We start from the raw sequence: 22,777 nt of genomic DNA, 5'->3' as shown, positions 1-22,777 counted from the left end.
ATTTTATTCAACAAAACTAGCATAAGCCGAGTGTTTAGTGCGAGTTGGAGCTGCTTTGTCGTATGGTGAATGCAGTAAGTGACTGTTATCGTCAATAACGTTACCTGATTAGCACAAAAGTTCAGAACATACAAAAAAAGAAAAAAAAAACATAATATTACTTATGAAATGTTCTGCCTTTGTGCTTTGTTTTCTTTGTTTCTCCGTAGACAGCGCTAAAGTCCCGCATCTTCACGTAATAACACTGTCTTGACTAGTGCGGTTGAATGACACTTGTCCTGGGAGCACTGTACCAATGTGGCGGCGCTATTGACGCATGCTCAGGGTCCCTATGCGATATCTAGTGTATATTTCTATGAAGTTTTTTCATGTGTGGTGTCTGCTGTAAATTAAACTTGTTTTGTTTGTCCTATGATGAGTTGAACTAAAATAAGTTGTATTTAAAGTTTTTTGATGGTTGGTTATTTATTTATTTATTTAATTATTTATTTATTTATTTATTGTCTGCTTAACTTTGATTTTGAAAGATTCGTTTTACTGAAGCTGATTTCCTCCTGGCGCCCGGTGACCGCTGTAAGTCGCTGTTGCTGTGATTGTCCTCTAGATGGCAGTAGTACACAGCACACTGATAGCGGAGGCGCTGGAGGAAAAGCTCAGAACAAGCAACATTAAACTCGTGTTGAAGATGAGAAGAAACAAAGAGGCTACACTTCAGCTTTTATCAACTCTAGAGAGATTATTTAGCGAACACGACACAACTCCTGCCTTTCTTCATTATATCCTGGCTCTTGACTGTCAATTCCTCTGTGAAAGCGATCAGGAATAGCGGACTTTTACCGTGTTCATATGTAAACAGGTAACGTTGTGTTTCTCTCCTTATTTATTAGTTCAGATTCCTACTTTCTCAATATTCAAGTGTTTTTCTCTCGGCTGTGTTCCTCTTCAGTGTCGGTTTTCAGCTTTGTTTTTGCTTGGTTTTGGCCACTAACCTCTTTATTAAAGCTCTCGATGTAAAAGCTTCTCGCGGTAAAAGCACAGGTTATGATTCCTGTTTACTTTCACACATTCTTATACTTCAGGATTTGTCTGATCTTTATTAGCGGCAAATGAAATGCTGTGTTCACTCATTTCACCCTCATGGACAAATACTGTAGTCATTTATAGGAAATAGTGTAACGTTAGTATAAATCAGGGGCGTTGCTAGGGTCGAAAGAGATAAGGGGCTTAGCCCCAAAGAATAAAAAAAAAATCTAATTAACCCCAATAAAATACCCTCACTTTCATAAAGTGATCTACAGTAATCTCAATAATAGGATTTCAAATGGTTTAATAATAAATAAAGGGTTTTTGAGTTGACACTCTTTTAACAATACATTTTGAAGCTTTGTGACTTGTAACACCAAACTTGAGCAGAAAATCCTTATAAGCCTTACAAAAGTAGTAAAACATTTCAGGAAATCTCTAATATGGATGAAGGCATCCAGCTATTGCTGTAATTAAATGAAAATAAGATCTGAATAAACATAAAAAGGCTTTAACTGATAATTTACTCGACTGCGACAATAAATGTTTTATACAGTTGAAGTCAGAATTATTATTGCCCTTTGAATTTTTTTCTTCTCTTTTTAAGTATTTCCCTATTATGTTTAACAAAGCACGGTAATTTTCAGAGTTTGATAATATTTTTCTTCTGGAGAAAGTCTTATTTAGTTTATTTTAGCTAGAATAAAAGCTATTTTTTAAAAACCATTTTAAGGTCAATATTATTAGCCCCTTTAAGCTATATTTTTTCCCAATAGTCTACAGAACAAACCATCATTATACTATCACTTGCCTAATTACCCTAACCTGCCTTTTAAGCTTTTAAATGTCACTTTAAGCTGTATAGAAGTGTCTTGAAAAATACCTAGTTAAATATTATTTACTGTCATCATGACAAAGATAAAATAAATCAGTTATTACTATTAGTTATTTGTTATTAGAGTTATTAAAACTATTATGTTTAGAAATGTGTTGAAAAAAAATCTGCTCTTCGTTAAACAGAAAATGGGGGGGAAATAAACAGGGGGGCTAAATATTCAGGTGGGCTAATAACTCTGACTTCAACCATATGTTTTCTTCCAGGCATTTTAGGTATTTTCATAAGAAAGTCAATTTATAATTCAATGCTAACTGGCATGTTACAGTAGAATATAGCAATAAAATAATATGCTAGATGCATGAACTCACAGTGATTTAACTATTACAGAAACAGATGTGACTGGCTATATATCTAGATGAAGATGTCTAGATATCTTTATCATATCTAGAAACTAGTACAGTTTACGTTTTTCTGACTAATTTGCATGTGTTTACATTGATATGATGCACATTTTATTGACTACAGTTATTTGGTTTCACCAAAACTACACACATTTTATACTGTGAAAATGAATGAAGTGGCGAAAATTTTTTAAAACATGTGACAACAGAGCCACTTCTACCTGCCGGTAGGAACAGGTACTGCTGAACAGCTGACTTTAATTACCCGACACAAACACTGCTTTAAGTGGAATGGGGTAAAGTCTAGATTGGATATGCGGCCGGCCGGAAGTGCGATATGCACATTAATAAAGCAGCATTTTTTTATGACACTGTATAACAATAATTAATATTTTTACTGTACTGTGAGGGTTGGGTTTAGGGTTGGGGTGGGGGTAGGCGTTAAAAATACATTTTATTAGGTAATTTAATAGATAACATAACTAATACTCGGTACAACTACAGTTTTTACATTACTGTGACGGTTGGGTTTAGGGTTGGGGTGGGGGTTGACGTTAATAAAATACAACAAATGAGAAATTTAATAAATAATAGAAATAATTTGCGTTAACTTCCGGCCGCAAACGTATCCGCTCTAGCAACAACCGTGGAATGGGCGTGATGTATGTGGTAATTTTCAGTACTTAGATAACAAAATAAATGTTATACAACCTATTTTTATTTAAGTGCAACATATTCCAAAACATCAGGGGCTTATAACAATACATCAGGCAGGGCTCGAAATTAACTTTTTTACTTGGTAGCACCGGTGCTCCCAACTTCAAATATTTAGGAGCACCAGAAAAAATTTAGGAGCACCCACCAAAAATGAATGAGCACCGCTGCAAATAGTTTTTTAAGGGATTTATTGTATTTTAAAACAACATTAATAGGACTGACAAAAACCAAAAACAACTATCTAACTAATGCTGCGAAGACATTGATATTTGTGTGCAATAATTCCAAAATGAATGTCTAATAATTAGGCCATAGAATATTAATGATGATAAAAAATGACAATAATAGTAATGAATTCCATTTCTCATTATGATACTGCCTTGAATGTGCATGAATGTAGGTTATCTGCTATAAAAAGTCTGTTACTTTATGAAAAATAATTGTATAGTTTGCATCAAACAAAAATGAAGCATTGCAGTAAGAAATGTTGATTTTGTACTGCTGTTTTTATATGCATGTCAATTTAATAAATAATATTTCTGCTACAAAACAAACAAAAGATTATAATAAATCATTCAATTCAATGATGAAAGCTGCAAAGCAGTCATCAGTAAATAAATAAAAAAATAATATACACCTCAAAAAGTATTGACAAAAGAAAGTAAGTCTCACTATCATCACTCTTTAAAAGTTTTGGTTTCAGTTTGTGTCAATTTAAAGGTTCAGTCTGAGATGATCTTCATTTTTCTGTGTTAGTGGAAAAGCAGGCGAGTCAGCCGACTTAATTTATGCGCAGGCAGAGCAGGACTCTTGCGCTGACCATCGGCGCAATACCGGTCATTGTTATGAGCTGCAGTTTCAGTGTAAACTTAGTAAAGGCCAGCTTCTTTGGCGATGATATGTACAGTATTAGATTTGACTTTTAGCGGACATTTGCGCTAAACACGCAGTGAATGCAACGCAAGGAGATTAGGGCACCTTCTCCAAGAAGCGCGTACTCGATTGATCTCAGCTGGCGGATCATTATTCACCACGTGACGTGTCACGATCTCTCTCATCTGCACCTCAACTTTAGGTGGGGTTTGCAAACCTGTGTGCTTTAAGTTTTTACTCTTCAGCCGTTTGCATTTCCCGTGGTCATAAAAGCTCCTTCCCTGTCATCTGACAGCGGAATACCTTGAGTGAATGACAGCTAATATGAACCAATATAACGGCAGTGAAGAGCGATTCAGCACGTTTTTACAAAAAATCAAAACAAGTCGCACTACAACCATTATCTGCGGTCGCACTAATGCGCCAAAATATATTATGAGGTCACATAGATTAATTTTCGGACGCATATGCGACCAAAATGGTCGCAATTTCGAGCCCTGTCAGGGGCTTAAGCCCCCCCAACCCCCCCTACATTTTCAACAACTATATTACAACACACCACAGTTTACTGCAGTAAAAGTAAACTGAAGTGATATTAAGTAAAAAGTGATATTATAATTTTTTGTCAAGGTAAAAGTTGGTTAAAACATTTACTAAAATGAACAAACAATTGGTAATGTATTCATTACGGTATTCATCCATCTTTGTAATGTTATTTAACTTAAAGTTAGTTCATGTTAAATCTCTGTTCATTAATTAATGTTAACAAGCACAACTTTGTATTTTATTATTGCATTAATAAATGATTTACAGAATTATTCATACCTAATGTTAGGGCTGTGCAATTAATCGAAAATCTGATTTCGATTTTGGCTTGTAACGATTATGAAAAACCATTAATCGAGATAAACGATTATTCCATCACGTACCGCCCCCTTTCCAGTTGTACACGTGTGAAAATTCTTTGCCTCTGCAAAGCTCAGTTCCAAGTGAAAGTGACTAAAAGCATGTGCTGTAATGTAACTTTTGCAGCACGGGATGCGCATCGTTCATATTTTTAAAAGCGCAAAAGAGCACTTGCTGTTGTGTGTGTGTGCGCGCCGTGCTTATCCTCGGACAGGTAGCGTGTGTGTGTGTGTGTTTGCGCGCACGCCGTGCTTAGCCTCGGACAGCAGAGCACACACACATCTAACGCCATCTTAATTCGAGCACTTTAATGGTCAAATACATGCACATTTGTGTCAGAGCGAAACAGTTATGATTGTTAATTATATACTGAATATTTAATGCAAGTGTTTCTGTTATAAATGCAGGAATATTCGCATCAGGCTCAAGTGAAGAGTTTACTGAAGGACAGCGAGAACATGAGTGATCCAGAACCCTGCAGAATTAAACCTGAAGATACTGAACAACAAATAGGTTGGTGTTTATTCCTGATTCTTCATTAATAAGCCTGAAGCACAATAATGATGAGAAGCTTTGAACAGTTGATCTGATTTATTAAACGAGCACAGGAGGAAACAAGTGATTTTATATAAAGAGAGAGAAAAGCTAGTAGACTTTCTATTGACAAGGTAACAAATAGAGACTGTTGCTCAGTTGTCTTTTATTCTTTTGGTAATCAGGGTGTCACGATCCTCCAAATCCTCGATTCGATTACATTTTCGATTCTAAAGTCACGCTTCGATTCGATTTTCGATTATGAATAATTAATTAATAAATAACGAATTAATCATTTGTAGCCTACCGTTTAAACTACCTGACCTGCATGGTCTTTGTTTTACCCATAAACAAATCATACAGTAAATGAATAAAGGCAAGTTACACACATAATTACCACCTGTCAATCACTTTTTCTGCGGGACTCGTGAATAGGCAGTGATCTGTGTCGTTATAATGGCGTCGGTAAAAAAGACGCACAACCAACAGGAACCAGCCAACAGTATCTGAGGTGTTCGCTAAAATGACTAAGTACAAGTGAGTGAAAGATTGAAGCAGTCTACTGACCGGCTGACTGCCTGGATCCGCTGTCTCGAGCGCATGACTGTGTGTACGTCTGTGTCCGTGTGTGTGTCTGTGTGTGAATGAGTGTGTGTGGTCACATGATGTGCATTTTCAGCGGTAGTGAGGAAGGAGGGCTGCTTAGAAATGCTACACGCCACTGTGGATGTCAAGTTGTTGTCATTCTAAAATGCCATTTAAAAACAAAGACATATTAGTGTAAACAGGGCCTGAGTGTGTACTTTTCGCAAGCGGATTTGCAACGGGCGCGGGGCGGATGATCGCGATGCGGCCATCGTCTATCAACCTAACCCTAATACGTACATAGCAGAGCTTACAAACTGTGTTTTTTTGTCGACAACACGAACGTTGTCAACATAACTCACTGGAAATCCAAAATGCTTACACACCGGCGACTTCATTGAAAGAGGAGAGGGTTTAAGCTCTGTCGACAGGTCTCCTGCTTCTGCAGTTTAACAAGCACTTCAACAAGCCTGTTTTTTCCCCACTTGGCAAGCCAAGCTGACGTGACATGGGGGCGTGGCAACATCGACGATTCTATTTTTTGATTCGATAATCGAAATTGAGCATAAATTTCGATCGATTTCGATTTTGACACCCTTACTGGAAACGTCACCAGTGGTGGAGATCGCGTTTGCGTTTTTTTTATCCTGGACAAATGACCTCATGAAAAAATACTTTGGTAATTTACAGTAAACATTTTAGCGTTTTTGAACATGTTTATTCAGTATTGGGTTATGTTTATAGTTGTTGTGATACCAGAGCAACTATACAATTTAAATCGGCTATTTTTATAATATGGTTCAAAAACACTAGTATTCCTATAAGTTACTGTAGTATTTTTTCATGTGGGAGTGGATGCAATTAAATATCACTGTTTTTTACAAAAAGATGGTCACAATCACAGAAGGTGCACAGCTCATTACTTAAACGGGTGTATTTAAAATATAAATCTGTATAATAAACAGTGTAAACGTTAAACGAAGGACAAAATAAACTACATACAGCAAGAAAGCTTCCAAGTAATCTCATTTGGCAGCATTATAAATGAAGTAGCTGTAGCATATGCTTTTGAGTGACAAGTCATGACAAATGTTTGTTTGACAATTGACATAGAGGATAATTATATTGACATGCTTATTAGGTCTATATAAACTGCTTTTACTCCAGCTAGACTAAAATAAATAGCCCACGACTTTCTCCAGAATAAACACTATTATAATGTAGGAAATACTGTGAAAATGTTCTTGATCTATTAAACATGACTTTTGACTTCACATACATGCATATATATATGTGTGTGTGTGTGTGTTTTCTGTAGCTTACAGTCCATAGATAAAACTACTTATTGATTTTAAGAAATGGTCTGGGTTTCATCTAAAGAGGACAGATACGATCACTCGGTGCCAGGAAGTTTGCTCTAAGCCTCTTTGAGTGACAATTTAATTACTCCGGGACACTTAACAGACTTTCCTGGGTCCCTTCTACTAGAACTTCAAAGACATTCCTGTTCCCTTTCGTCCACACAAACACATGTAGCGTACAGTCCACAGATAAAATTACTTATTGTTTTTATCACAGTCTGGCTTTAGTCGACAGGAGGGTTTTTACGACTCCTGGCTCCAAAAAGTCTGGGTACCCCTCCCGACAGACTTTATCTCTTAAGACATTCCTGCCCAAATACACACACACACACACACACACACACACACACACACACACACACACACACACACACACACACACACACACACACACAAGGCTGTCCCGACAGAAAGAAAATGAACTCCTCAAATCCTGAACCAGCACAAGACTAAAGTTATGTTTTGTACACTTGGTATCTCATTTCTGACTTTTCCTACCTGTGTAACCTCTCTTATAACCTGTATGCATGTTCCCTTTAGGCCTTTGTAAAGCATAAATATTGTAAGGATATGAAAAATTATGTTGACATTTTACAACACATGATGAATAGAGCAAGACCATAACTCGCATTGCTTTATTCTTTACAGCCCGGCATTAAATGCCTGTCCGCATGCTTTAGGCGGACACTCAAATTTGCATACGAGCAGCCTCGAGACAAAGAAAGGTTCGTGCGCAAACTTTCCCCTGAAATCATTGGTCAGAATGCTGTACGGGTTGTCACGTGACCCGCAGGTACAGTAGGTGAGAGTTCAAAGTGACTATTACCGCCGCGCCTTATACCGCCGCCGTTTGAAATAACTGCCGCTCTGTTTTTAGTATATGACCGCAGCTTGTGAATGAGCCGCCAGGGGGCGCAAAGGGACGGGATGCGAACGGACAGAAATAGCCTTCACAGCAGCTTTAAATATGCTACTGTGCTTGTAAATGAGATTAAACAATAAGTCAAAGCATTATAATTCCTTCATTAATCATTTAAAATTTGTTAACACACTTTATTGTAAACTTTTTAAGTGCAAAGAGGACTAGTTTTGGAAAATAGAATTGAAGAAATAAAAGACAACTAACATGAAAGCACAAACATTCAGTACAAATGAGTAGTCAAATGAGTATAAATAAATAAAGCAGTCTTTTAGCCTAAATATAGAGAGATTTTCAGTGTTTGCTATTTTGATAGGACTAAGACAAGACATTTTCATTTATGTTTTTGTTTCTGTTTTTGTTTTAATTTTCGTTGTTGATTATATTTTACTATCTTATTTTATGTCTCAACAATTGCACATAATAATAAACGAATAATGAAAACTAATTAATAATGAAAATAGGCCTAAATAATTAATTTATTTAAAGATATTGCGGCGAAACACTGAGAAACGGTCAGGGGCATGGTCTAAAGAGCTTAAGTTGAATGCTGCTTCATCAAAAGCAAATAAATAAATAAATAAATTGACCTACCTTAAGAAGATCACTGAAAGTATAATAAAACTAATTTTGCCGCAGGACATAACATAAATTAAGTCTCGCAGGTTTATTTTTAATAATTTAGTTTCAGTTCAGTTTTTTTTTTTTCAAAACGTCAATGTTCTCCTTTAAAGAAGCTATAACTGTTGTTTTGTTTTTGAATTAATGGCTCAGTATGTTTGGTATTTTAATTTAAATTTCAGTCACCTTGCATATGCGTGTGAAATATAATGCCGCATAACCGCGAAAAAAGAAGAAAAAGCTGTCAGTTAGACCTAATTCATCAAAATGAACTATAATAAAATACAGCATGTATGTTAATACAGGCAGAATGTGAACAAACTCAAGGCAAGGCTAAGATATGTGCTTGCTTTTTAATGCATTTAAAAAGATTTGCGGCTACTATGGTGTATAATAATGTTTTTTTTCTTCCTTTTTTGTATGGTAAAGGACAATGCACATTGTTATTGATGTAAACTTAGACTAAAACTTACCATTGATAAATGTGACCTAGCCTACTTCAAGCAGATAACTTAAAGGGTCACGAAACACCAAAACACATTTTTTGAGCTGTTGACAGTCGTATATGTGTCCCACACTGCTAAAAACACTATTAGGACACCTATATTTCACTAAAAAGTGTAAATTGGATGTTTTTGCGTTATTTCAAGCAAATTTGTACTTCCTGTTTGAAACGAATTTTTGAAGCTGCGTCACGTTCATGACATAATAGCGTGTATTCCAGCGTGCAGACTGGACGCCTGTGCCAGAGTGTGTCTTATTACGTCTTACAGTGTGCTGCATTAATGCATGAGTAAAGCTTGGGTCAAACCAATCAGCGCGCTCTACTGTGCAACTTCATTAATATTCATTATTGTCACCGTGTTTACACCACAAAGACGCCACGTTGTGTTGGCAAAACAAGCGTGAAGTGTTGCTTTTATAGTTTGCTGCTGTTAAGTTTCGTTTTCATTTTCTCTCTGTGAGAGCTCAGACTCACGTGTGGATTACAGTGTACGCGACGCGCGACAACAATAACTTACGTGTCCAAGGAGGATTATTGTTTACCTGAGAGCTGTTCTCATCTGCAAACGCAGAAATCTGGATTGGCTTGTAGTATTCTCTTCATAAAGATGCGGCTCTAGTTGCTGGTGATTGTCCTGTCTCTACAGATTTGGTAAGTGAGCGACCAGTGCTCTTTGTTTATTCAGTTTGTTTGTATCGAATTAAGTTAACTATTGCACTGAGTGCAGAAATGTTAGCACCGCATTTGGTGACCGGAATAACACACGCGGCTTTGTGACACTACCTGCCGTGTGCATCTAAGTTTCCGGGAAATGCAGAGTTTTTTTTTTCTCTCATTCGCCGTGCGGTATCAAACATTGCATGAAAAATACACACTTGCAGCAGTTCCTCGAATCAAATATCACGTTTGTCGCGAGAGGCATGAATGAATTCCCTGAATGAAAGAGCCAAACCGCAGTTAAAGTCCAACATTTAATAATTTGGCAAATAATTCGACTACAGATGTCCATGTAGGTTAAACACCATCACTTTCTTCTGTCTGTGTGTGTGTGTATTTTGACTCTGAAACTCGCGCGTGCACAAATAGACACTCCCACACCATCCCACTTTAGTTCCTCCGACACTCCCCCCTAAACAGAGCTGGACACGCCCACTTTTCTGACTTTTTCCAAAGTAGAGGTGTGAAAACACCCTGCTGAAACGAGGGGGTTTCATGGCCCTTTAAAGTATAATAAAAATAATTTTGCCACAGGACATAAATAAAGTCCCGCAAGTTTAGTTTTAATAATTTAGTTTCAGTTTTGTTCAGTTTTTTTTCTCAAAACATCTGTTTTTCTTTAAAGTAAAATTGTTGTTGTTTTTTGTTGTTGTTGTTTTACTTGTAATGGCTCTTTCACTCTCTCTCTCTCTCTCTCTCTCTCTCTCTCTATATATATATATATATAATTTAATAATATATAATTATAAATATATTCTTAATAAACTTCCCAGCCACAAATATTAAAGAACACAATTTATATTAAAACTGGGCGGGGATTAGAAATAATACGATGCTTGTTATATAATTTAAAATGTTATTCCTCTTGTCCAATTTCTGCATGCACATTTTTTCACTCGCTACTCTGCCAGGAACTTCGCCGCTGGAGCACCTTCAAAAATCTCAATCTCATGGCTCATTCTTCACGAATATAAAATTAAAATAATGGCGCGTTTGGTTTATTGTGCATCCCGCGGGTGCAACCAACAAGAGTTGTGCATTTTAGTTTAACTTTGAGCGTTAAAAGCAGTTCGGTGTTAGTTTTTATTTAAATATATCAAGCTGAAACTAAACAGCGCATTCTCTCCGCCTCCTCGTTCATAACCAGCCCGACGCACTGCTGAAGCAGGCAATAGAGACACTCCGTAATTCATAATCTTAGCTGATGTTTCCGAGTCGAAAGAATATATTAAAGAGAAATGTTCTTTTAACAGTCCCGATATGTTTAATCTTTTTTTTTCTGTCATTTCTCTTCAGCAAATTATATTTTTTTAAAGCTGCTTGATTCTTTTAAAACCGAAAGCAGACTCCGGCAATTGGTGTTTTTCCATAAGATGCTTTGTGAAGTTTTTGATGTGTTTTTAAATAGTTTTATTCTATTCAAAGCAGCACCTATATGCCAATTTATCCTAAAAACGCGGCATAGGAGCCATGCATGTCATGTGTCACATAACTGCATTTTCCTGCGCGTGCACGATCAATTTCTGATCCTTTTGCATAAAGGTTTTTAATCAAAAAACAGGTCATTTAATTACTTTCGATGTGCTAAAATATTTGTTAGACGAATGTTATTTTAAAAAAAGCATATGCACATATTACAATTGTAAAATAGTCTAAAATGCATGGTCTGATCAGAAATAAAGGAAATTAGTTATATTTCATTATTTAATGCATAAAATAGGCTAGTCTTTTTATAAATTGAGTTTAATTGATTTGAAACTTTTAATTGCAATTTTACGTCCTGTAAATAATAAAAGTTGCATCAGATTGATGAAAACGAATCTTAATACCTGCAAACAGGGCCACAGTTACTTTTTTTCACTGACTGGCATGAATGGCAAACGCGTCAGAAAAAAACTGCTGAATCTCTGCGAATATTTGGTTAACTTATAAAACAAATGTCTGGTTTAGTGATGTTAGTAATGCATAGAAAAATGCAAAGCAGAATTCTCCTAAGCTCATTAACCCATGCACTGATGACAGCGAGGGAATCACTGGCCCACCATTTTATTATTAACGGTATTATTTCATTGACCAGAACATAACCATTTATAATATAATTAATAACCTATCATCTAAAGCAGGCAACACTCTATTCAGCTATGTTCTGTGTTTTTACCTAAAAATATATTCGTTTTGGGGAATGCTTGGAGCGTAATATAGATATTTTAAATAACACATTTAGTTCAGTTCAAAAGTTGTTGTGCATAGAAACATTCATTTTCATAAGGCCCCATATTTAATGCGGTTTCGTTTTTAAACGCATAGGTTTTGATAAGCCATCCATCCTATTTTTGGATTTTGTGTATATGTTTATGAAAAACACTTAAGAGTGGAGACCCCTTCCCCCTATTCATAACCAAAAGCTTGTCTGTTAGGTGTTAATGGGCATCAGTGAGGCTGAAATCATGTCGCGTTTTCACTTTCGGGCTAGTAGCTTGCAGCATGTCACGCAAACCCTGCCCCCAGAACGTCCCCGGAATTAGATGTTGCATATTGTATCTGTGATCTTAAGGAAAGTGTTAAGTAGACTATTTAAGCACAGAGCGAGTAATAAAACAGCATATATTTCGTTGTTCGCAGCTTTTCACTAATAAAGCTCTTCATGTAAATTTCATTTTTCAATTTTAGCGCGTCATATAAAAACATCAATGCTTGTTTGGGGACACAGAACACACTTATTTTTGTAGTTTCCCCTGATCCGTTTTTAAAGTGGCACTGCACATTTGGTTAACAGAAAAAAGGTCGCAGTTCATGCGTTCACTCACTTCAAAAATGCTCTGTTTGCATGATTTGATTATTATCATCGTATCCAAATAATAAATAATAAATAAATAAATAATATTTTAAACCTTCTCTGGTGTTTACTGTTTTTAGAGAATATATAAAATCTTTTTTTTAACAAAGCCTTTGTAAAATGGCTTTGTTTAATATGGCTTTAAAGGTTTCATTTATGTAGGCTATAAAGGCCTACCTTGTTGCTTTTGCTTGTTTTATAATGGTTTATTTATTTCATGCGATTTTATTATATCCGATATTTGTAATTCTTTAAATTATATTTCGATATGGCTTAGGCTATTTTATAAAGATATGACACTTGTTTTGAGTCTACAAAAGGGTACACGTAAAGTTTTATGTCTTTCTGTTGTATTCATATTGTGTATTATCTGCAAAATAAATAACAAAAAGAAAGAAGCTGCTCGCAGCTTACCAGAGCTGTGAAGGGAGCGCTCATTTGCTCAATCTCTCACACACACATATGCAGGCATATAAACACGCACAAACACACCGTTTAAACTTGACAAAAACTCTCGAAAACCTTTAGTCTGCTGTGTCTTTAATATGGTGTAAAGATTATTATGCGTTATTGAAACATCCAGGGGGACGCAGCAAAGTTACTTATAAATTAAAATTGTATTATTTTATGCAACAGCCTTACATTTAAAACGGAAACATAACGGCGATTATAATCAAAAAGACCTCTCAACCCATAAGGCTAGATGTTTTCTTTCCCTTATTTATTAATTTATTTGTTCATGTGTTTGGCGCATGCAACTCGTGTGCCTTCGGAAAACTAGTGTAATGACGGCAAGCCATCTTTCCCAGACTCGGGGCAAAGTCCGCCTCTCCTTTCACTTCGCCCCCCGAAGCCCCAGCTGGCCCTCCTGGCATCCTCTGCGTAAAACATATGCTTGATAAGTTGACGGTTCATTTCGCTGTGGCAATTACAGACTTATAAAGGGACTAAGCCGAAAAGAAAATGAATGAACGAATGAATAAATCATAATAATAATAATAAAATAAGGTAATGATCTTTACACAGATGCCGCGTACGTGGCATTTTTTATTTTTAGAGATGGTTCATTTGAATTGCCTCTGCCATTTCCCCCACCTCAAAAGTTGCAGAGAGAACTATAGCCTATTTACACCTGCCTTAGCCTCAATAGCAACAGTTCATAGCCCATTTACACCAAGACAGCGCAAGTTTAGCGGAAGAATGTCAAATCAGAATCACGCAGATGAAGCACACCAGCTACTACTATCATGAAACTATTAAAATGGCATTGGCATAACTTTATTTATTTTCAGCAGCTTTTTTTCGCGCAACAGAAATGCGGCGTTGGGAAGCATTTAATAAATAAAAGCAGGGTTGATAGTGCCGCGCGCCTCTTTCTCTGGGCCAAAGCCAGGTATTAAAATATTAAAGATATAGATTAATTAATTATTCAGCAAAATTGACATTTATTTCATATTTCACTATGCATTTCATCTGATAGGCTAATCTTTATAGCTTAATTAAACACATATTGTCAAAACCCACACGTGAATGAAAATGAAAATGGCATTTGTTGTTATTAGACTTCGATTTGTTATTTGTTGCCTAGGCTATTTTCACATTTGAGGTGCTTTATTGGCATAACAAATAACTGTACATTCGTAATGCCAAAGCAGTGCAGCGTCACTGCGTACAAAGACAGTGCAAAAAGGGCAGTAGTGCAAACAATTATGGATATAACATATAATAAAGAAAATAAAATAAAAAATTGAATAATAAAAATAAAAATAGAATCATGATAAAGGTAATGATAGTAGCCTATTATCAAAAGTAAGTTCACAAATAAAGAGTTCGAGTATTTGTGTGTTGGAGACAGTGGAGCGGGTATTGTTAGTTGAACGCACAACTTTACGCACAACTTTACGACTTTACACCTGCTTTGATCTGGTGCAGGCATAAATGCACATGTTGTGGAGGCGCACTCTAAACTCACACTGGAGAAAACTGGACTAGTGGATATCACAAAGACACGCAGTTTAATTTATTTCATGTTTTGCTTAACTAATTCTTTGAATAAAACTATTGAGCTATAAAGGGGAAAAACGCAGAAGAAATTTCCCATTACATTAATTTTAGCACAGCTGCCATTCATTTTCACATTAGTTTTTGAGTTAGGGATTAATATTAAAGTAGTATTAAAAATGTCTATACTATAAATAATATTATAATTTATTATATCCATTATTATTATTATTATTATTATTATTATTATTATTATTATTATTGTAATTATTATTATTAAGCTATACAATTGACAAAACGCAGAACAAAATATTTGCTTTCATTTTGGCATAGCTAAAGCACACGTTTACAGTTATGTAAAAAAAAAAAACATCCCCTTCTACTGCAGCAGTCAATTTAGGACACTTAAAAATGTCTTTTGCGTTGTTTGCCTGCGAAGTTATGTTTACAGTGTTGTAAAAGAAAAAGGTAGGCTATTTAGTGCGTGTGGATTTACCGCGGATCCACCTCTTCCGCTGCAAGCTGAATAATATAGGTAGACATGGCTTTCTGTTTGGCTACACTAATGCCTAAAAATGTAACTAAGTAACACATTAATTTTAGTAACTATTTTTAAATGGCATTTAACATTTAAATTAATTTTTTTATTTAATGTAACATTTAAATATAATTTAATTTAAAACATTTATTTTTCCTCGCTGATTTTGGTTGAGTAATAAAACGTGATGACTCAGATATGATCTAGTTTAGCTTGCATGTGTGGGCATATTTTTACGTCTTTACCTAAAACTTTACACATTTATAATATTTAAAATAAAACGGAAAGAAATAAGGAGACTAACATAATTTAAACCACTTGTTTGGTGCTTAAACATTATCTTTCTGCATTATTGTAAACGGTATCGTTGCCTTCATTAATAAAATCGGTATAGCAAAACTGCATATTATTATTACTATAAAAAGTATATATAAAGACTATATCGGTAATGCAAAGTCATGAATGAATAAATAGCCTAAATAAAAGGAACAAGAAAGGACCAAATTCAGTCAAGTGCAATGGGATTGCGCCCTTGCGCCCTCAGTTATGATATCCTGCCGCCGGGCCTGCTATAGCGAAACTTTATTGTTTGAGAAGAAACAAAAGCGGAAACTGTGGATGAAAACCTGGCTGGGAAGATGGTGATAACATGAATTTTCTGTTCTTCAACGAAAAAAAAAATCGCAGACAGGACACAATGACGCCGTTCATTATACAACGCAGGTCGTGTTTACGATCATTGATATTAACAACTAATATTAATACTACTAATATTAATATCATATCAATAACTCCTCTTGCTTTAGACTTTACCTTTTAGAGCTTGTTCTTGTTGGCGCAATATAAGTTTATTGCATGTATAGGGTACGAATCAGATTATGAAGAATGATTAAGAGCATGCTTTTCCTTCATTGCATCCTTTCCGTAAGGTGTTTTATTTTATTTTTTTTTTTGTTATTTAATTTATTTATTTATAATTTTTTTAAATAATCATAACAATATTCACTGTCTAAACATTCCTCGGTATACTAGCAACAAATTACGCCCCTGTACCCAAGTAGCCTACCTAAGTTAATTTACACTTCATGTAAAAATTAAGAAATAAAAAAAGACCGAAGTATGCTAAATATTCGTACAGCGGAGACTTATTTGAGATTACAATGTTTCCAGCAGCACTGAGACTGTGTGCCTGTAGCCCATACAGATACTTTTTCGCAACCGTGGCAAAGAGAGTATCTTGCTCCGCCGCCTGCATTTCTCGGAAACCAGCTCTACATCGTTCTCAACTACCAAATATGCTGCTCCATTTCTCATCAACGTCTACTATTTATCAGTTTCTCTTTTGTATTTGCCCATTTTTGAAAAGAAAATGTGTGTTCTAGAGTGATTGTCGTCACGGTGACCGTCAAAGCCCTTACATATGACATTGCATACATTTGCATACATGTTTTAAGCTATAAAATGAAAGCCTCAGTTTGGTGCGGAGTTATTATTATACAAAAATCAAGAAAATCTTTGGATTTGTTTGATTCGTAGATTGTAGGCTATTTTAAAAGCTGATATTATATAAAAACTATTAATAACTGTAATTTTCAAAAAATAAAAAATTTAATAAAAAAGGGGTTTGTTGGTTGTAGCCCACCCTAAATCATCAACAGCCTGCTTTTTTTAAGTTTATGAAGCGGCTCCAGACAGCACAGAGGTGATCTGCATCAGCACTGGTTATTGTCAACACTGTGTGAAACTGTGACGAGAAATATCCTTCTTTCATTTTGCTTCTTTGGCAAAATGTGTCTGTAGAAACGTGTGTTTGCATGTGTCACCATCCCAAGAGTTAACAAATATTTGTTGTACATTTAGGGGCCGATCACAAAGCGCACGCCTTTACGTTGCAAAAACGCGCGACGTACCGCGCTGCCTTTTATGGTTGACAAGAAAAAAAGAAGCCTCCTTTGTATGTCACTTGAAAACGACTGAATCAGCTGGTGTGCGCGAGTCGAGTTGCTGTCGATGTTATAACTGTAATTTTAATAATATTGTGATATTCAAGATCTATAAATACAGCTCTGGATAACTTGAAACAGCGACCACAAGTCTCTCCTCAATTTTTAAAAGTTTACAGTACTCAAATTGACAACCCAAACCCCGCTGTCACCTCAACAGAAACCCTGCAGTGCTTTCATTTGACTGAACAATGAAACAGAGGTAACACGCTTTTTCCACTCGAGCACACAGCGCGCAACGGCAAAACTTTAAGCGCGCTGAGCAAGCATAAGCAGAGCGTAAAACACTGGCGGCAGTCAGTAAACCATTAAACAGATGCCCCGTATGCAGCCAAACTTTAAAAATGTTGAAAGCATATTTTAATCGTTTAACTGATACCATTCATCGGTTACAAACGCACCCTTTCGGTTATTGCTTAATCAGTTATTTTGAGCATCCCCAACTAAACCGCATGTGCAAGCTCTATTTTTTTTTTCTCTCACGGCCGCACGCCGGAGATCCGGCATGGTGCCGGAATACTTTAAGCCCTGGTAAGATCATGTTTATCACTAAGAAAACTAAATCAAAATGATATTTTAATTGAACACATCTGATCACATAAGGTACGCACAGAAAAGTCTGTTTAGTGTTGTGAAAAGGCAAAGCTGAATATCTGTGGTTAAACTGCCACCCAGCGGTCAAAAGCTGCTGGCGCATCAAGTACCGCCGTCGCCGCGGTATGAATGGCGGCATAAGGAACACATTGAAGTAGTAACATCTGTATAAGCAGACTTCCCCCCAAACATCTGGGCAGAAAGAGAGGGTCCTAACAAAGAACCCATCAAACGTGGTCCCTTTAAGGGCCACGTGGCTTTCTAAGCAGCATGGACTTTTTTCCCCGTAACGCTTTCTTTATTTTCCGGCAAAGTAAACTCAGTTTAAAGTTTGCGATCGTGTTCGTCCGAACTGCATTACAAACTCCACGCATCAAGGAGGACATCAAAAGTTTTCATCACGACGGAAGAGAGACTCGCATAAGAGGGACCTCCAAACATGGAAGTCCAGGTGATTTTAGTCATGCGATTAAGCTGTGCCCCTTTTATCAAAAAAGGTGTTTTTGTTTGGATAATCTTGGTGGTCCTTAATGGTGCGTGTGGAACTGAAAGTTTTGTCACTCTTTTATCTGAAGCCTCTATTTCCTAGCTTTACTATTTCTCTTTGTTGTTACACGTTCTATAGACCCGATGTCTCCACGTGGTTTCCCTTTTTGTTCTGTGTTTAATGTATGTTTGTTCGTTATCCGTCTGACTAGTCAATAAATCCTGTTATAATCAAATGAATTGTATTGTTTGCCTCACGAGAAAATGTCACTGAAATACAGATTCCCCTGCCTAGCTATTATAAGTTGTTTAAAACTTTTGAATGATTAATCTACTTCACAAGAAGTAGCAATCAAATTCCCTTTTTCTAAATGAGCAGATTACCGTGTCCGCTCGGAAGAGCGGCGAGTTCTGGTTATATTTATTTGGTCAAATTAGCAATAAGTTAATCCAGAATATTAATGATTTACAATAATTCTAGAGGTGTGAACCTATACTCAGGGCTCGAAATTAACTTTTTTACTTGGTAGCACCGGTGCTCCCAACTTCAAATATTTAGGGGCACCAAAATAAATTTAGGAGCACCAGAAAAAATTTAGGAGCACCCACCAAAAATGAATGAGCACCACTGCAAATTGCTTTTTAAGGGATTTATTGTATTTTAAAACAACATCAATAGGACTGACAAAAACCAGAAACAACTATCTAACTAATGCTGCGAAGACATTGATATTTGTGTGCAATAATTCCAAAATGAATGTCTAATAATTAGGCTATAGAATATTAGTGATGATGGAAATGACAATAATAATAACAATGAATTCCATTTCTCATTATGATACTGCCTTGAATGTGCATGAATGTAGGTTATCTGCTATAAAAAGTCTGTTACTTTATGAAAAATAATTGTAGTTTGCATCAAACAAAAATGAAGCATTGCAGTAAGAAATATTTATTTTGTACTGCTGTTTTTATATGCATGTCAATTTAATAAATAATATTTCTGCTACAAAACACAAAAGATTATAATAAATCATTAAATTCAATGATGAAAGCTGCAAAGCAGTCATCAGTAAATAAATAAAAAATACAAATAATATACACCTCAAAAAAGAATAGACAAAAGAAAGTAAGTAAAGTCTCACTTCTATCACTCTTAAAAAGATTTGGTTTCAGTTTGTGTCAATTTAAAGGTTCAGTCTGAGATGATCTTCATTTTTCTGTGTTAGTGGAAAAGCTGGCGAGCAGGCAGAGCAGGATTCTTGCACTAACCATCGGCGCAATACCGCTCTTTGTTATGAGCCGCAGTTTCAGTGTAAACTTAGTAAAGGCGAGCTTCTTTGGCGATGATATGTACAGTATTAGATTTGACTTTTAGCAGACATTTGCGCTGAACACGCAGTGAATGCAACGCATCGAGATTCGGGCGCCTTCTCCAAGAAGCGCGTACTCGATTGATCTCAGCTGGTGGATCATTACTCACCACGTGACGTGTCATGATCGCTCTCATCTGCACCTCAACTTTAGGTGGGGTTTGCAAACCTGTGTGCTTTAAGTTTTTACTCTTCAGCCGTTTGCATTTCCCGTGGTCATAAAAGCTCCTTCCCTGTCATCTGACAGCGGAATACCTTGAGTGAATGACAGCTAATATGAACCAATATAGCGGCAGGGAAGAGCGATTCAGCACGTTTTTACAAAAAATCAAAACAGGTCGCACTACAACCATTATCAGCAGTCGCACTAATGCTCCAAAATATATTATGAGGTCGCATAGATTAATTTTCTGGCGCATATGCGACCAAAATGGTCGCAATTTCGAGCCCTATATATATATATAATGTATGTGTGTGTCTCGTCTTCCTTGTTTTTTGTCCTTGGCTGATCACATGCCTGAGTAATGGATCGTAAACAATTAGGGGCTCACGTTTTCAAAATAAAAGTCCCACATAAGTTGAATGTAAGGTCAAAAATTACTAAGGGAGGAAAATTACCACTGTTGTCTGAACAGAAAATGTTGGCTTGTTAAACGCAGCCTGAGGTGAGAATATTAATGATCTCAGAGCCTTTTTTATGATCTCAGCTGCATATGAGTCGTGCTCTCTTGATGACGTCAGGTACTCGTCAGCTCTGGATGAACAACCTAAAGTAGGCATACATGCAAATGTGGATGGCTTGGCCTGTGAGTCTCATCACAGTTTGCTTTGGCTTCTAATTTACATGAAAATGAGGAAACAGCAGTGTTTACGGCTCACAATATGGTCTTTTCCATACACTGAGCTTTTATTATTTTACTATGCCTTGGTATACCCAGATTTTCATTATAGGGGAACTTTAATATAATTCATTTAAAATGCAGTATTTTTATTTTATTTCAGGCCTGATGGAGGAGACACACAGTCCTGTCAAAGAGGAAGAAGAAACTGACTCACTGAAGAGAAAAGACAAAAACTGTTTCACCTGCACTCAGTGTGGAAAGAGTCTATTATACAAAAAGAGTCTCCGGCATCACATGATGATCCACACTGGAGAGAAACCATGCACATGCACCCAGTGCGGGAAGAGTCTGGCAAACAAAAAGAGTCTCCGGTATCACATGATGATTCACACTGGAGAGAAACCGTTTACATGCTCTGAGTGCGGGACCAGTTTCAGACAGCCCTCAGCCGTTATTAGTCACATGCTGATCCACACTGGAGAGAAAACACACAAATGTGATCAATGCGGCAAAACATTTTTGAGGGCTTCACAGCTAAAGAAACACCTTAGAGTTCATATAAAGGAGAGGCCTTATCCATGCACTGTGTGTGGAAAGAGTTTCAGAGATCAATATGGTTTTAGAAATCATCAGAAGATCCACACCGGTGTGAGGGAGTACATGTGCTTCGAGTGTGAGAAGACCTTTCATACGGCTGTAAAATTGAAAATACATGAGAGGGTTCACACTGGAGAGAAACCTTACATTTGTTCAGTGTGCAGTAAGGGATTCAGTCAATTTGAAACGATGAAAATGCATGAGAGGATTCACACAGGAGAGAAACCCTACAAGTGTTCACACTGCGACATGAGATGCAGTAAATCAGGAGATCTGAGAAAACATGAGAGGACTCACACTGGAGAGAAACCTTACAAGTGTTCACACTGCGAAAAGAGATGCAGGGATTTAGGATATCTGAAAATACATGAGAGGATTCACACTGGAGAGAAACCTTACACGTGTTCACACTGCAACAAGAGGTTCGGTTATTCAGGAAGCCTAAAAAAACACGAGAGGATTCACACTGGAGAGAGACCTTACAAGTGTTCACACTGTGAAAAGAGATTCAATAGTTCAGGACATCTAAAATCCCATGAGAGGACTCACACTGGAGAGAAACCTTACAAGTGTTCACACTGCGACAAGAGATTTAGTGCATTAGAAAGCCTGAAAAAACATGTGAGGATTCACACTGGAGAGAAACCTTACACGTGTTCACACTGCGACAAGAGATTTAGTACATTAGACAGCCTGAAAACACATGAGAGGACTCACACTGGAGAGACACCTTACACGTGTTCACACTGCGACAAGCAATTCAGACACTTAGGACAGCTGAAAAAACATGAGAGGATTCACACCGGAGAGAAACCTTAAAAGCAGGGTGTAATTCTTGCCAGGCAAAGCTCAATCCAGTACTTCTGAATTTGGTACTACGCCTCATTATGGTGGATGAATATCTAAATACAGTATGTTGCGTGCTTTCTTTGTAAGAAGAATTTTGTGTAAGAAGGCGCGCCATTTCACAGAATGCAACCTGCAGTCTCTACTTTTATTCCTGTCAATTTGGATTAGAAAAATCCATCCTGCGATTCCTGTCCAATCAAATCGCACATAGAAGGTAAATCGCTTCATGTTGAACCACCTCAAGACATGGACACTTTATAAATGCAGCAAACTGTTTGGAAGCATTAAAAGGGTCCAAGAAGATGTGCAAATTCTTTACAGGCATTGACCCAGAGACTGTTCAGATGCATGTCACTGATGAGAAGATGACGGATGTTTGCTGTATGATGACCGAAATGGCCTTAAACAGCCAGCAAGCACAAGACGTCAAGCATGACGTCAGATTGACGTTGTACCCCAACGTCAAGAAGGACGTTACATTTTGTTTGGAAATGAAAAACGTCCAACCTCAATGTCCAACCTAAAATCAACCAAATATCAACGTTTAATGTTTTTATGGCTTGATGTTGTGTGGATGTTACTACTATGACGTCTATCAGACGTTGGATTTTGGTTGCCATGCCTGATGAATAAATGTCAGTATTTGATATCAATATGA

At 36.7% G+C, this 22,777-nt stretch overlaps 1 protein-coding gene across 2 annotated transcripts; it reads left to right on the top strand.

Annotated features, from left to right (window-relative positions):
• The first annotated feature begins 654 nt into the window (after nt 1-654).
• zgc:113443 lies at nt 655-22,777 on the top strand. Of its 2 annotated transcripts, none has more exon segments than NM_001077773.1 (3): nt 655-856; nt 5,166-5,271; nt 20,834-22,771. In NM_001077773.1, coding segments are annotated over 2 exon segments (1,311 nt in total). In that variant the 5' UTR covers nt 655-856; nt 5,166-5,216; the 3' UTR covers nt 22,090-22,771.

This window comes from Danio rerio, chromosome 3, assembly GCF_052040795.2.
Source record: "Danio rerio strain M-AB ecotype USA chromosome 3, GRCz13ab, whole genome shotgun sequence".
In the NCBI taxonomy this organism is placed as follows: Eukaryota; Metazoa; Chordata; class Actinopteri; order Cypriniformes; family Danionidae; genus Danio; species Danio rerio.
The sequence above is the reverse complement of the archived record's forward strand: the minus strand, read 5'-3'. Positions and strand labels throughout refer to the sequence as shown.

Excerpts from the sequence above, each read along its gene's own strand:
- zgc:113443 (XM_087243370.1), top strand. The coding sequence starts at position 5,160 with ATGCAGGAATATTCGCATCAGGCTCAAGTGAAGAGTTTACTGAAGGAC. Across the intron at positions 5,272-20,833 it reads AGATACTGAACAACAAATAG|GCCTGATGGAGGAGACACAC; the intron begins GTTGGTGTTTAT and ends ATTTTATTTCAG.